The sequence below is a fragment of the Mesitornis unicolor genome, unplaced genomic scaffold (assembly GCF_000695765.1).
Source record: "Mesitornis unicolor isolate BGI_N332 unplaced genomic scaffold, ASM69576v1 scaffold13832, whole genome shotgun sequence".
Taxonomy (NCBI): domain Eukaryota; kingdom Metazoa; phylum Chordata; class Aves; order Mesitornithiformes; family Mesitornithidae; genus Mesitornis; species Mesitornis unicolor.
This window is the reverse complement of record NW_010168698.1, coordinates 78635-95577: the sequence shown is the minus strand read 5'-3', so window position 1 is coordinate 95577 and position 16943 is coordinate 78635. Positions and strand designations below refer to the sequence as shown.

Below are 16943 nucleotides of genomic sequence, written 5' to 3'. Positions count from 1 at the left end.
GGGCTAAATCAGAGACCGTGTTGATGGCCCAGGGCTGTGATTGGGAGGCACTTAAAGTTGGATTTTACATTACCCTGTCTCTGAGTCCTTTTCACTCAAATGAGGCTTAAGCACTTTCTAAACAGAGATACTTTAAATGCTAAAATGAATGAAAATTACAACAGACTTAAGTTCAGAGCTCTCCTGTTTTTCTAGATACAGGTACTGGGGGAAAAGTGAAAGAAACTGTATAGAGAAAGGTTTTTTCCTTGTTACTCCCAGTTTTGTTTTCCTCATGCTTTGTTTTCCTATTCTTTCCAGATTTGGCTAGAACTATTTTGTTGTAAATTTTATTGCAGATCCTTCTCAGACCACCACCATGCCTCTAATCCTGCCTCCAGGCATTTTACTGGGTGGCTTTCTGCTTCCTCTGGTGCTTCCCAGGAGCCATGCAGTCTACCTTCCCCTCTCTCAAACAGAACTGTCTCCCCAGCAGCTGCTTTCCTAGGCAGCTCGAGCAAATATTTCTTTCTTCACTCTCTCTTTGAATTCTCTCTTCAGCGCAAAAAAAATCACTGCCTTCTCTTCTGTTTCCCTCTCTTTTTTCACTTTTCCATTTTTTTCTGGTCCTCCCGTCTTGCTGACTCAGAGGAGTCCCAGTTTCAGCAGCTCTGCTTCATCTCCCCCTCCTTACCTGTTGATGTTTCTAAGCCCTGCTGTCACCTCCTCCTCTGCTGCTGCACATCCCTCTCGGTGGCATCCTTCATCCTGGCGTTCTCCATCGCACCTTCCTCCGACTCCTTCCCTGCTGCCCGGTGTGCTGCTCATTTTTGTTCTCTGTCCTGCCTCCTCTCTCCTGTATTTTGCTGGCATAAAAAATGTCCCAGTTCACCTGGTATAAATGAAAATTGGGATCTAAGTATTTGTAGGTATTTATTAACGCAGAATGAGAAGGTAATCAGTGGACGATACGTTTAATATCAGTACTGCTAAACCCAGTCCTTGTGGGCACCGCGGGTGCGAGCTGCACCCTCTGCCACCCCCTGCAACATGGCAAAGAGACAAAGTTCACTTCCTTCAGTGGTCACTGCTGGTGCTTTGTCATCTAAAGCCTTAAAAAGAGATTTTTCCTGCTGGGTGTAGGTGGTGACCGCTAGACATTATACGTCGAAGTGTTCCAGAGCATTAAAATCCCATGAAAAGCTCTTTCCTCACTTTTTTTTCTCCCTGTTCAGCAGTGGTGAGGGTTGCTAAAGGATGTAATTAGAGGCCCAGCAGGCAGCAGCACCTATAGATAAGGTTGCCTGATGGTTTCGTTTAAATCCCTGTCTTCAGTTTTGAAGTCTGTCTATACGTTAACCATTTAGACAAACGTTTTCCATGCCACATGTCTGCCTCAGGCTATTTCTTTTTTTTCTTTCTTTCTTTCTGAGGCAAGTTTCAAGAAAAAAAAAACTACTACACTTTTCCTGAGACTGAACGTAGAGAAAAAATGTAGCATTTTCCATGTTGAAAAATTTCTTGCAGCTTACTTTGGTGAAAAACTCTACAACCTCTGTGTTTCTGTGCCATGAAACTCAAGTTTGCTTTGGACTATTGTCCTTTTTTTTTTCTTTTTAAGCACTTATGGAAACCAAGCCAAGTTTGGAGATCAGAAAAATATGAGTACCCTTAAGGGGTAAAGCAAAAGAATTTGTGGCTGGGAACAGGCAAGGAGGAGGTTGGAAGGAGCTAGGGAGAGGGGCAGGATGGGAGGGAGTAGGGGAGAAAGGGAGAGGTGGTGAGGTGGCTACAGATGTGTGAACGTGTTCAGGAGGAAAAGTGGGAGAGGGTTGCAGACAGAGGAAGGGCAGAGAAGCAAAAGGAGGAGAGAGAAGAGGTCTGGGCAGGGTGAAGGAGAGCAAGGAGATGCTCAGACTGACAGGAGCGGAAGGGCCCGCCATGGCAGTAACACATTTCCCCTCAAACTCTGGTCCCTTTAGCATGAGTCTTTCCATTTTGCTTTCAAAGGATATCCATGAACACTGCTGGCAAATCATGTCCCTCTAGCAGCAGGTTTTGTCAAAGATAATGTCCTTAAAAGTTGTTTTCTGTAGTTCAGAAGAGCTACTCCATTCATGGAAGGGCCTTCTAGAAGCTCCCTCCTGGTGATGGTGCACCACAAACCTGTGCAACTTTGATATTTCTCGGAGTTTTTGAGTTGAAGTTTTTGGGTTCTCACCCTTCTGGGTTTTGAAGTTTTCAGAATACACAACTGCTTGCAGAGTCCAGTGGTCAGAACATTATAAATTTAAATTTGCCAACTGCACTTCACGTGGTTCCCATGTATGTAAACATCCCTCCCCTCCCAGTCCACGTTGGTGTGGACTATTTTTATGTCACTATGGCGGTGTATAGACCTAGCAGAAATACACAGATTGTGTCTTCTCACAGTTCACACATGCCACATTCCTCACTGTGGACACATTAATAAGTAGTAAATCAGTAGCTGTTGCTACAGATTTTTCTGCAACTTAAAACAGGTAATATTATCCACTTTATTACATTATCCACTGCCCTTGCTTTTTTTTTTAAGTTCAACCTGTTATTTCTGCTTACCATAAAGTTTATTCCAGAAAAGTAAAAGAAATGTGTAGTACGAAGTGAGGAATTTAGGTAACCCTTCCATGTGTTTAAAGGTCAGATTATATGGTCTGTTTGTATAAATTATGCTATAGAAGAGTCTCTTAATTAAAACCAGCGTTGCCTTTTGTATTTCACGTGAAGCAATTGTCCTTCCTGCATTTCAGTGGATGGTTATTTTGGATTTGAGTTGCATTGAGGGAGAGAGTTTCTGTTGTAGCTGTAATTTTTTGTTGTTGTTACAGACTAAAGCTTTTCATGGCTGTACGTATTCCAACCTGTCCACCTCCTCCATCCTGCCCCCCAAAACACGGAATCTCTCTCCCCCTGTTTGCTTGGTTCTTCTGGAAGAAGTATTGGTGGTTCTTGGAAAGGAGAAGCAGGTTGGCGGTGGCTGCCCAGGAAGAGAAGCAGGCAGAGGGGAAGCTTGCATTCAGGGTGGGATCTGTGTTACTGGAGACGGTGCTTGCATTTAGGAACTAGAGTACATAGTAATTCTTGGCAGAATGCAGAGTTATGACACAGGTTACCAGATACGCTGCGGTATTTGCAGTTGAGAAGGAGGTTGCTTAAAGACAAAGTAGCTTGGATTAGTTATGGTGAGTCCTATGAAGAGTCTTTTACATAAATCTCCGGAAAAGTCATATTTCTGGTGGCTCACTAGTGACATGCTTACGTTTTTCCACTGCAGAAGCACATGGTCTTCTGAGATTCATCTGCAGTGGATTTAACATCATGTATGTTTTTAAGTAGGGCTGGGTTTGGGGAAGGGAAGAGGTAGATGTGTATTCCAACTTTATTTGTGAAGCCAGCGTAATAAGGATGCAGAAGTCCATTTTGACATATTCCAAGTCCCTGCACTTTTTGGAGGCTGTTAATTCCTTGTCTTCCATGCCAAGGGTGCCTCTGGTCCTTCAGCTCTGCATCTCACCAGCGCTGAGCTTTGATCTAGTTACTTTCATCCCACAAATTTGGATCCAGTGGAAACATATGCATAAAACCTCTCATTTATTTCATCCCTGCCTTGGGTTTTATTATGCCTTGGACCAACATGCTGGAAGCTTTCTGGTGTCTAAAATATTCTCTAGACTGTTGCAGTGTGTAAGTTGCAATCTGCTACCGTTTTGTCGTGACCGCGCAGTATTTTATTTAATATTAAATGCATTCTGTCCTTATTGTTTTCCCCGCTTACTTATGGTGATAGAGTATTTGTATATTGGATGCTGAGTGAGATATAAATCTCAGTAGTCTCAGTAGTTTGTTTTTGTGTAGACGAGGTCTGGTGGCATTCAAATAGCTTAGAAAGAGAAAAGTCCTTTGCTTAAAAAGATGGCGTTGTATGTTTATGTATACAACCCAATGACAGAGATGCTTAAATATGTGCATATATTACGTCCAAGCAATCACTCTTACCTCTCTATTTCTCCACACTGCTATTCCTTTACAGGTTTATGGCAAATTATTTGACTGCTGAAATTATTTTAAATATTGCCTTTGATTGGATCATAGCAATTAATATTCTCTGGTAGATTAGTTACACTGTGCATTCAGTGCCAGTTCCCATTCTCTGTGAACCATAGCTGTGCTGGGTACAGTTAACTGCTCTAGCCATATAGTCCCATAAAATCTCAATAAAATCTGAAAACTGTGGAGTATGGGTAATCTTGCTATAAATTGTAATAAAAATTACCCCTGTAGACTCTATATTCTGACCATTAAGTTCATGGATACTGCTGCTTTGTACATAAAGTTTTATGAAATAAATCGACCAATTCTGCTGCTCCTACCAGACACCAAGCTGTTTTGATTGAAAATCTTGATCGGTGCGCTCAGAGCGTTTTCCAACGCATAACGTGCTTATAATGAACTTTAAATAGGAAGAAAAATGCTGTATATGTGCTTCATATAGTATGGACCAGCTTAGGAGGAGGAAATCATGAATGCCATCGTTCCCACAATGAATACATTTGTCAGGTCGGTAAAGCCAGGATTCGCTTTCCTAAAACACGTTAAGTAAACCTGAGTATAACAATCTCCAAGGGCTTCATTTCAAATAGCTCGTGTACATCTGCATCGGGAAGTGTTGCTTCCACTGTCCAAAATGCAGAGCAGTGTCTGTGATGTTCTCTTTTGGTGTTGTCCTGCCGGGGGACTTGGTGTTGGGCTCTTGTTCACAGTCTGTAAACCTGCCAAGAAAAGGAGGGTGTTCAGTTCTGTCAGGCATCAAGCACAGGGCTGGGCTCGCACAGGTGTAAAACCTATTTTCCAGGGGTAACTGAGAAGGATGGAGATGAGTCGGTCCCTCTGCTTGGTGTTTGATCCACCCAGATGCATTTTTTTGTCAGAGGTATTTGCAACAGTGGCAGTTTAAGAAAGAGCAAAAGAAGTCATTGTGGGCCAGCACTTTCCTTCTTGCAGTATTTCAGGTACCAAACTGTGCCATGTGCCGAATGTGGAAACCAAAGTTATGCTTCAGACACTACAATATTCACTACTGTTGGCAGATTGTTAGTTTTAATGATGCTTACTGTGAGTTACTCCTCTTCTGAATTTGCTCACTGGTGCCCTGAGACCAAAGATCATTTTCTTCAGCGTTGCTGCTGGGGACCAAGATGCCTCTTTGACATTAAGCAGGGAGAGAATGGGGGCAAGCGAGACGGTGCAGTGCTGTTGCCGTTGACTTGTCTTCAGGTGCTTACTGAGATCCCCCAGACACTTTTTTTATTCCTTTCCCAGAAAAACCAAGGCACTTACAGAGCCACGTGGCAAAGGCTCCTCTTTCTCTTCCCCTTCCTAGCAAGGAGGGGGGGTCATCTCTGTACCCTCTGCTCTGCAGTGGCTTCAGGAGGCACCAAACCTCTTCCTCTTCTGGGGAGCCCAGTGATCCAGTGCCTGGCAAAAGGATGGAGTGAGGCTCGCACCACTGGGTTCCCCATGCAGTCCACAGAGGTGGGTGGGCTCAGCACCCTGGAGGGGTGATTGTATTTGCAATGCAGGTCCTCAGAGACAGGAGGTGAGAGGCTCTTCCCTCCCCTCCCAGTGTCACCCAGCTCCTGACGTCCAGGGCTCTCAGAGAGGATTTGGGCAGATGCAGACATATGATTTAGGTGCCACTGGGTTATGGAGTCATTGTGAGTGGCAGATTTATTATTATTATTATTATTATTATTATTATTATTATTATGTTCAAACTGCTGCTTTTGCAGCGTTTCTGACACTGGCAGGTAATAGCATATCGTGCTCAAGCATAAGTGACGTATGTATAATATAAGTGACATAGATGTAATTTTCTTAACCGTATTTTCCAGTACCATCCTTCTGGGAGTTTGGCAGCAAATGTCACTTTGTTACTTCAGTCATTCGTGCTCTGCAGACACATGGACGCACAGGTGTTTAAAGCACCACTAATGAGATTCTTGTAAATGTTAATTTTGGGCTATGGGCTAGGATTTGGCTTTCCATTCCTAATGGAGGTTAGTGCAAAGCAACCATTGCTGACAGCTAAAGATAATCTTCTTTTAGCTGCCATATGCTAGGCATGTACTGGAAGCAACTGGAGGGGAGTTTCTAAAACATTTGGCAACAGCAAACATGACACTTCCTGGCTTGTTTGAGGTACCTCACATTTCTGCATAATTTAAACTTCCATTGCGATAAAAACCTGTGGCTATATTTGCAAGAACAGACCTGTAATCTGGGCATGGATCAGGACTAGCAAGGCCAGAGGGGCTTTGCCAGCATCCAGGCACCTGTGTCTCACCTGGCATGAGCCTTGGCATCCTAGGCATCCTTCAGAGAAAAGCAGCATGGGGAGTTTAATACATGAAACAAAAGCAAACACACTCTGAATTAAGAAATCCTTTCAAAAATCCTTTCAAACTGTTGGAGCAGGTCCAGAGGAGGGCGATGAAGATGATCAGAGGGCTGGAGCACCTCCCCTGCGAGGACCGGCTGAGGGAGCTGGGGCTGTTCAGCCTGGAGAAAGCTCTGAGGGGACCTTATTGTGACCTTCCAGTTCTTGAAGGGGTCCTACAGGAAAGCTGGGGAGGGACTTTTTACAAGGGCAGGTAGTGATAGAATGAGGGGGAAATGGTTTTAAACTGGAAGAGAGCAGATTTAGACTGCATATTAGGAAGAAATTCTTTCCTGTGAGGATGGTGAGACACTGGCACAGGTTGCCCAGGGAAGCTGTGGATGCCCCCTCCCTGGCAGTGTTCAAGGCCAGGTTGGACAGAGCTTTGGGCAACCTGGTCTGGTGGGAGGTGTCCCTGCCCATGGCAGGGGATTGGACTGGATGAGCTTTAAGGTCCCTTCCAACTCAAACCATTCTGTGATTCTATGAAATGCAGAAATAGATTTTAAATTATTTTAAGAGAGCAACTAAACGTGATTCAGTTTTTATTATGAGGTAGTGTATCAGCAGGCCTACCTGTGTGTATGTTTATGAAGTATTAGCAGAGAAGTTAATCTAATGCGGAAAACTGAGGTTTTAAGATAGAGTGAGCCAGCTTCAGTGTTTCAGGATGCCTAGATTTTCTCTCTGCTTTCACACCAGCAAGCATCAACTCATAATGAGTAATTTCAGCATTAGTTAATACTGCATGCCATAACTATAAAGAAAGGCAAAACTCCTGATGCTTACTTAATTTTCTCTCGCTCTTAAATATTTCATTCATCTTTAACCCAAGGGGCTCAGATTTGCCTTTAGATCAAAGATAGTGCATATACATGAAATTACTTCTAGTGGGTCTCTGTGAGCCTGCTGTTGGGATCAGTTTTCATCCCTTTCACTCGCAGGAAATTTGACTGGATTAAAAAAATCAGGCTGTGGCGAGTGGTGGCAGCAGCATGTTACTGTATGGCCCTTTTCACCTTGAGAGGGCCCAGGTTCAGGCCACCTACAGGTTTCCAACTGCAGGAGTTTTGATGACACTTGGCCGTGCCTGACCAGGTCAGAGCTGCGTATCCCTAAATAATCACTGGGAAGAAGCAACATGCTTAGGACACATTTTGGTGGAGTCTGAATATGACAGACAGGATAGAATTTACCCAACAGTAACACCAGCACATGTGTGAGAAGTGAGGGGAGGTGTCCTGGGCTCTCATCAGCCTGGAGGGATTTAAAATCCTCTCCCAAGAGATGCCCCAATGCAGACAGGGGCACACGTTTAGAAAGTGGAGAAGGAGAGAAGTACCCAGATGGCGTGGCCCTGTGCTCAGGTTGTTCCCCTGGGAAGGTGAGGGCTGTGTCCTGTCCCAGGGGTTTGTCTGTCCTCAGCAGCCAGCACACTGGGTCCTTGCTGGAGATTTTGCTTCCATGACCTGGCTAATCCTGTACCATGTCAAAAATGGCACAGCACTGGGCCTGAAAGCACAATTTCAGTCAGTGCTCATTAGAAAGTTGCTGTGCAAGTTTAAATCTGTTCTGGTGTTGTAGAAGGGGTAATTTTGTCCTGAGAAATGGGATCAGATATTGTCTGGCCCTCACAGGCAGCATAAATTTGGCTAAAGCCAAAAAACTGTTTAGTTCCGTAGAAACAGAAGCAAGCTTATATCTGATCCAGATCAGATTTTTTCCTACTCGCATCCGACAGTTGGCACATACAATATTAATGATGGTAGACCAAGTTCTGGAGTATTTACAAGCTGGTATGCATTAACATGAGACCCATTTGCACATCTTGCCTTAGAACAAGTGCAGAGAGCTTTGTACCGCCCGAAAGGAAACTCCAGTTCGGTAAAGTTTGGCAAAGGGTGCATTGAGAAGTGATTGTATATACGTACATGCATCAAGAGCAATTCTCCATACTTTCTTTAGCAAAAAGAATCATTGTTTCTTGAGGCTGACAAGGATGGAAAGCAACCCTGCTTGCAACCGTCAGGACTTGCAGACATTCTTAAATAACTCCCCTGGCTCACCAGTCTTTGGCACTGAGCACTAACAGCTTGCGTCTGTAGCTCCTGTGCACTCTTTCAATGACACCTTTGTCCCCCAAAACCAGTCTCTCTGACTTGTTTCTCTTTGCTTGCCTTGTCTCCGCCTCATTCACACTTCACCAGATAGCTCTGTAGGACAAATCTTGCCTTGGAAGAGGAGTGGCAAGGGCAAGAAAACCAGGTCATTTGTAGGGCCTGAGCTTTATTAATGAAATGTGTCTGCCTGTGTTAGGGAGGACTTCATTCAGTGGCCCAGCTGGGTCCCTTCTGGACCCGTGGCCCTAAGTTCAAGGAAAAGCTCGGTTGTCAGAGCAAGGTACGGCACAAAGTGAGGTTGAAATGTACTGGCTTGTTTTGTGGGCTCTCCTCCACTTTGCTTGCCAATTGCAGTCCTTTACTCGTCCTCCACCTTTTCCGTCTCATTTGCTGAATTATCTCTTGCTTGCATCTCTTCATTTTTTCCAGTCTGATGTTTGTTAGGCCAATAATTATTCTTAATTCAGTGTTTATAAGCTGCGGCTGGTATTTATAAACCTTGGTGCCAGCAGCTCCACAGTTGCTCTTAAATGTCCAAGAGAAAGTCAAAGCTGTTGACATAAGTAGGAGTCGTGAACTCTGAATGTATAAAAGTCCTGTCCTGCAGTTTGCACACTGCAGCGAGTGGCAAGGAGGAGGTATCTGTTAGGCTTTCGGCCAGTAGGTTGTTCACGTGGCTCACTGAGGGGAGGAGAACAGCTTTAAGGGCTGTTTTTCCCTGCAGCAGCTGCAGCCGTGCTGATGAGAAAACAGTGCCATTTCCACCAGCTGACAGCAGCGAAGCTCGGGCTCCTGGTTACTCACCTCGGCTTCCCAACGCCTCGGCCGCCCAAGTCTGCAAGTGGAGAAGAGGTCACGAATGGAGAAGGGGACAAAAAAAGCATGTATATGTGGGCCGACATTAAAATATAAGGGAAGAATCCTTGGATCATTCTCTAATTTAATTATCATCTTTACTTAGGTTCACTGCAAAAATAAATATACCAAAAAATGTCCTTGGATTGTCTGCCTTTGAATTTGCCCGCTTGATACGTTTCCGTTCCCCACCTTTTGGTCTCACCGTGCTCAAGTGTCCGATGTGGCATCTGATGGGGTAAAAGCACAACCCCATTGACAACTTCATGGCTGCATTAGGACTATACAGAGGAGGATTTGCTTCACAAAAAGAAAGTCATTGGGAGTTTTCATCCTAGCACATTTCTCTGGTAATCTAAAACCAACACCAAATATCGTAGGAGTCTCAGTAATATCTTAATAGCTGGCAAACTGCAATAATAATGAAACAGCGTGTCTTATAAGGAATATAAGTACGTAAGATTTTTTGTATACATTTATACTGTCTCTTTTTATGTAGGTGTATTCACGCTTAAGTGATCAAAATTTGTGTATAACTATTACAAACTAAATTATGTAGCAACTTTTGTGATTTCAAGTTAGGCTTAGGTTTAAACATTAGGAAATTTTCTGAGGTAGCTAGTTAAAACTTTTTCTGAAGTGCAAGTCAGATTAAGCCATAATTCATACGAAGTATCTCATATATAAGGTTTTCTTACCAATTTTATTTTTACAAACATTAGCTTTCACAAAAGCACCACCTGTAGCAGCATTTAAATATCGGGCAGATACAAACGTACAGCTTCTTGCAACGAGATTCACTTTAAGAAGAACTGAAAGAGTAATGAAATAAGTAATAATAATGATGATGATGATGATGATGTCATACTTAAAGTTCCTTTTAAGAAGGAACATTAGGGATCAAGGCATCCTCAGAAACAGCACTTATTTCCAAATAGTTTTCTGGGGCTAAATCAGCTCACTGAATGGTTCAGTTGCTCTTAAATCAAGTACTGGATTATCCCTAATGCATAGGTATGAACTGAATACCATCATGTGTAAGTTGTGATTTGAAGCAGCACAGTCGGAAATGATGCTCATTCTTCCCAAAGCAATTAAATGTTTTGAACAATTTCTGTGTTGCTCTATGTGTGTCTCATGCAGGTCATTTTTCACTGTCAGCAGTCTTTGTTCATAAGGAAAAGGCATTTTCTTCACCATGCATGAGGAAATAACAAGCAGTCCAAATGTAGCCAGGATTACAGAGGCACCTAAACTGTGCTAGTAGAAACCTGTTAGTAGTGGTGCTGTGCATCTGTAAATGCGCTGTGCTTCCAGAAGGGGTTGTTACATCATCTTACTGAGCACATTTTAATAGTATTTTCTTTATGAAGTTCTTTAACATTTAAAAAAATGCAGCTGAAGGGTAGTTATAATCACCACTGTTCTTTTACTCAGAGGTGGTTCACAGCTAAGGCATAAATTAAAATTTAAGACTGACTTTCCCTTGAGTCATCGCTCATTTGGGAAGTGCTTTCTTTTCGAGAGCTCAGCTATCCATCAATGCTACTTTTATGGCTGCACAGCTCCTGGAGTATCTATTGCCCTCCCATTTTTCACTGTAAATCAGTGCCTTTTCTAGAGTCACACAGTAACATAAGAAACATGGCAAAATGGGAAATTTAACTGTGCCTTTTGGAGAGCCGTAGGCCCGCTGAACTGTTCATGATCTCTAAAGGGAGCCTGTGATACCTGTTGTTAACCAGAGCTGAGTAGGAGTGACAGCTGTCTTTCTTTAAAAGCACATTGCAAGACCCAGAAAGTGTCCTATCTCTGACACTGTGTTGCAGGATCTTGGATGCTCCTATTTCACCTGGCCAAACAAAATAAACACCTTTTAAACAAATTTCATTGCCTTTATATCCCCTTCCCGCTCCTCCCTTGCAGCGTCAGCCATCTCCCCAGTTTTGCTCCCTACTCTAGCTGCTTTTGGTGTCCCTCAGCACTTACATGGCATTTCATGGGTGAGGAGGAATGTCTCTTCACATCAGCTCTGAAGTTTGTCCCTGGGTCTGTCTCCTGGCACAAGCAACCCGTAGTTCCTCTCAGGACTGTCCCGGATCACACTTGTGCCCCATAGTCCCCCTCACACCTGTCTCTTGCTCTCCTGGCTTTATTGCCATGTAAAAGTAGATCAAGATGGTAAGAACCAACCCTCTGCCCCCTTTCTTCTGGGCTCAACTTGACTCCTTCATTCAGGGGAATGGGAAATGGGGGCTGTGGTCAGTCCATAACAGCTCCTTTCTGCTGCTCCTTTCCTGATGCTGTTCCCCTGCTCTACCAGGGTCTCTCCATGTGAAGGGGAATCTCTGCTCCACCATGGAGCAGCACCTCCTCCTCACCTTCCCCTCTCACCTTGCTGTCTGCAGGGCTGTTTCTCACACTTTCTTCCTTACTCTGCCTGTGTAGCATTTTTCTGCCCCTTCTTAAACCTGTTTTCCCTGAGGTGCCCCTACCTTGGCTGAGGGGCTCAGTCAGGCCCTGTGCTGGGTCGGTTGGAGCCGGCTGTGTATGGCATGGGGCAGCCTCGGCCTCTCCTCACACAGGCCGCCCTGCAACCCCTACTGCCAGCACTGGGCACCTGCACCTGTGCCGTATGGATACTGAAAGCTGTAAATGGACAAAATGATCCATGAGATGTTCCTCATCTTTGGGCATCCTAAGGCCTGAAGTGATGTGACTTTTCAAAAATAATCTGCCTAAGCCTACCCGACATCGGTCTCCAGAAAGTTAGATGCCTGTGTGAAGTTACTTGCAACAACTTTGCCGTGTGTAGTGTGGAGGAAAGGTTCCTTCAGAGGCTGATGCTAGTGTTCAATTGAGTCAGAAATCAATACAACTGAGGGGTTTTTGACACTTCTTAACTTCTGGTTGACTGAAGTGATATGAGTCCTAGCCTGTTATCTCATGATGGACAGTCGAAATCAAAGATTGCCTCTGAAGTTTTGCTGTAAAATTTATTCTCAAGCATGCTGTGTTGTCTGTAGGAGACATAGCCCTTTCCCTTTGCTTTCTGAAGGCATCCAGAATAAGTAACTTGTGGGTAAACCAAGGTTTTGATGAATATTGTATGTGCAGTTTTATTTCAGGTCCGCCGAATGCGTTGGTGTAGCCTGTGTGCACGCACACCTGCATGCCGCTGGAAATGCTCGCGCCTCGCTGTGGCACCGCTGGATGCTTTTGTGAATCCGTCACCGGATTTGGGAAGCTGAGCACAAGCGGTGCCATCCGGCGCAAGCGAGAGGCTGTGTTGTACACCCTGATGTTGTTCTGGGAGAAGATTAATTTCAGCACGCTCATATTAATCCATTATATGTCTCTTTCCAGCACAAATGGACCCCCGAGGCCTATCTCCCAGACAAATTAAAAGTGACAGTGATGATGACGACCTGCCAAATGTGACCTTAGATAGCGTTAATGAAACTGGATCTACAGCGCTCTCCATAGCCAGAGCAGTACAAGAGTAAGTATCGCATTCCCAGAGCGAGATGAATGTTGCCGAGGTGTTCCCGGGCAGATGGAGGCACCGGCCCTCGGCAGCACCACGGGTGTGACCCCGGATGCAGGCCGACATACCTGACAGCGTACACTCTTCTGTGTAGCTTCGTTCCCTTTAGGAAGAGATGACTGTATCTCTCATCTCTCTTTTTCTTTTCTCCATTCTTTCTCTCTGCTCTCATTATTAGGTAAAGTTTCAAATTGAAATTGTTGCTTCCCCTTTATTTACTTGCAAAGCTTGCAGTGTTTTTGTATCCTCTCCAAAGGGAGTCCTTGTTAGACTTTCACTCAAAAAACATTATATTTTTTCTTGACCGAAAGCAGCGTCAAGAAGTTTCTTCTAGTTGCTGCCAAATAGGATCTACCTACGTTTCTGCTGAAGGACAGTGTTACTGAAAGGAAATTAGCAAGGGGCTTTGAACAATTGTTCCATTGCTGTTATTTTTCTGTGTACTTTTACGCACTGGATGGACAAATAATTTCTTAATTTAATGTCTGTATTGCTTGGTTACAAAAAAAAGAAAAAGTTTATCATGAACATTAGCAATTCTGTAGATGCATGAGCTTGCTCAGTCACTGTAGCAGCTGGAAAGGAACCAACTGTGAGGTAAATAAGTATTAATATCCCCATTTTATAGGTGAGGAAAATGAGGTTATGCGTAAAGGTCACCCTGTAGGTCTGAAGCTGAGCTGGAAATAGAAACAGAGCCTCCAGGCACTGAAGCCTGTGCTAGACCCACAGAACACTTTACTTTATCTGAGAGGTTCAAAATGTGAGCATTTTGGACATTTTTAAATAGGAAGTGATATAATAAAAGCCATTAGATGTTGTTGTTATGTAATTTATTGTAGATGCATTTTAAATGTCTTAACACAATAGCTGAAGGTATTTACCTTTTGCTGTGTTTTCCTGGCCATCAGTAGCCAAAGTGCTGATGTCTCTGAAGCAATCTTGTCTTTGCGGAGAGGAAACTTGAGCCATGTTTGAGGGGGAAACCGCTCTTTTTGTGTTTTCACTAGACATCCACTAATGCATCTTCTAGTCAAGTGCAGTAACTCATCCTCGAACCTATATTCTCTGTAAGCAGAGAGGGAGGTCTCTACAGGCGAGGCAAGGCATTGGTTCTCACTGTAGTTAGGGATACCTCACTTCTGACAGTGGTAAAGGAAGGAGAGGTTCCTTCACCAGTGACACTGTTGCTTGATTGAGAGGCCTCACATGTATTTTGGTATTCGCTAGTTACACCACCAGGCCCTGAAGTGCATGAAGTGTTCTTTTTCTCAATTCATAGCGCACAATAAGCTAAAACAACTTGTCGTGATTTTGCACTAAATATTTCAGTCTAATTAATGAAAAAAGGAAGCATGGGATGCTAAGAAATACAGCTAATATATGACTGGCAGGCAGATACTATTCTCTGTGATTGAAATTGCTTGAACGCTTAGAGAATTGGTTAAACCATGAAAAGCTTTTTTAGCTTTTCCACAGTGCATTCCGCAGGCTGTGAAGGTAGATGTGTTGATTATTACTCATCTGGCTCTGGAGCTTAAGAATTAAATTAAGAAATTTAATAATATAACATCAGCTCATCCTTGTTCCAGGTTTTATTTAAACTGTAATCTGTTAGTTTATTTCAAAAGCCCCATTAGGAAAATCTGATTTGTCTGTGATCTGCAATTTGTTGTCTTCTTGACTTCATTCTGTCACAGACACCACACATACAGCTGCTGAGCTGGGAAGTGATGTTAGCACATTAGATCGACTCCACTCAATCCATTTCTTTCTCAGAGTATAATATAGTGGCTTACAGGTGGACTCTATTCTTAATTTAGGCATCTGTCGTGTACACAGACACGTTAGACATTGAGCAAAGGAGTCCACCAGAAAGAAAAGTCTGCATTCTACATAGCCCTGTTGCAGAGAGGAAAGTGCCTTTGAAGCCTTCCAAAGGGAGATCCTGTGTGCTCAATTTCGGCGTCTAAACTTAGCAGACTGGAATTTCCTCTGAGGATGTGGAAAGGCACCTACTGTTCTGCTGAATAACCCAGCAGCGGAGGCTGCTTCAGTAGGCGGTGAAGCACAGGTCTAAGGCAAGTGAGGTAGTGTGGACCTCAGAGTCTAGAAGACTTGCCCACAGAGCGTCTTCTTTCTCAGGTGAGCTTGTAAGCTCTTTCTTGTGGGTAGTTACACAATTAACAGCAAAAAATAACTCCTTACTGAGAGAGAGTCTTTTCTTCTTGTGGGATACTGGCTGGGAACTACAGCATGGCACCTCCAAAGGCATGGCAGGGTCCTTTCCTTCAGTACCAGGTTGCTGTTGTGCAATCTTGTCTTTGTTAAAATACCAAGCCCAGTTTGCAGATGCTGGTGGGAGTTGTGAGGCAACAGTTGACCTTTTCCTGGTTGGCTTTCAGACATGATTTAAGTTTTCCTGCACAAGGATTATAAGCATACATGTATGTTTCTATGATTCTGTGATATGTACGTATTTGCCTATTGCTGCCTGTTCTTCAGGAGCAAAGGGATTTCACATCTTGCTTATCTAGACGTCTGCAACACAGGTATCTGCAGCTGAGCTGCTTGTCTCACTGCCCTGCATATGGACCGGATAGCAGTTGGCGTGTCCAGGCGGTAATTTCTTTTGAGCTATTCTAGCTGTCTGATTTAGGGAGAGAGAGTGAGTCAAGCCCCCGAGCGCCCGTTCCTCTCCGTTGACTGCAGGTGGTGCAGACAGCTGCCTGGGACACACGTGTCAGCACTGCAGATCTCTGGTGCGAGGTGAGGGTACGGCGATTTGTGGTGCCTCAGCGTGCCAGAAGCTGGGAGTAACAGGATGAGACTGAATGTCCGGCATCTTCACTCGGATCTAAATCTGCCAGGTGGGGTTAGCAATGCCAGGGTTGCAACCACGAGCTGAAGGAAATCAACTTGTCAGTGTCTGGGGAGGAACTGTTGTTCTAATACGGCCATTTTTAAGCTTGTCTTGGAAGGTACCCTTATGTGACTGAGTCATAGGACAGTTTTGAATGCCGATATGAAAGCTTTGCTTTTCATGTCCTCTAGAACTGGAAGGCATCCACCTGTGTTGCTGCTTTGTTTCAGTTCCTCTATAATTTTACAAGAAAAACGTGCTTAGCAGTAAAAATTGTGACAGCCGGACACTAGGAGCCACATGTTTGGGATTAGTTCCTGTTTACGCAAACAAAATGTAATTTGCTTGCATATTTGTAAAACAACCAAGTATGACTATTTTTCTCAGGGAAATTGCCTTCTTGCTGCTAGCTCTGCATTGGCTGAGCTTCCTGACTTCTCAGTAGTTCTTTTGGAATGACTTCACAGCCCTTCTTCAGCTCAGCAAACCCAATCAATAATGTAAAGTTATAGATAAACAAAGTCATTATTTCAAGCAGGGTACTTTGGCGAAATTTCTTTATGTGACACTGCTGCTTTATGGCAGTTGCTATGCCTTTCCATAATATGGACTAGGAATAATTTATTAATCTCAGATCATATGCGCTGGCTGATAATAAATATTGCAGCAATATGTAGATTTCAGTGGGCTTTGCATTGTAAGCAGCATTTCATCCTTTTTGTGGCGTGTTTTACAAACTCACTTTGACATGTAGCTCTCTAACAAAGAGCACATTTGCCTCTACGCGCCTGACACCACTGACGCTTAGTACAGCAAGAATAGCATCACATATTCAGGGTCAAATCTCAGACACGCTCTAGAAATCTTTTTGAAGCCAAGGGAATCAAAGGCATTAGTCAAGCCCTAGAAGACTAGGAAAACTCTTTAAGGGCCTCTCTCGGAGGCAGCGCGCTGTCCTCTATCCTGGCAGACCTTCCATCCCTAGGCAGCCCTGATGCAGCAGGGCTCAGGAGCCATCTCCAAGGTACATTGTAAGGCAAACCCTGAACAGAGCATTCATCTTCTCCTTTCCCTGCACACTTGCACTGTGAAGTACCTGATTTT

The 16943-nt window shown here is 43.9% G+C and overlaps 1 protein-coding gene across 1 annotated transcript in view; it reads left to right on the top strand.

Moving 5' to 3' along the window:
* The window catches only part of KLF12 (Kruppel-like factor 12), a 155468-nt gene that overhangs the window by 75881 nt on the left and 62644 nt on the right, over positions 1-16943 (top strand). The window contains 1 exon segment of the mRNA XM_010179117.1: positions 12796-12931. Coding sequence (XP_010177419.1) covers positions 12796-12931 — 136 coding nt within the window.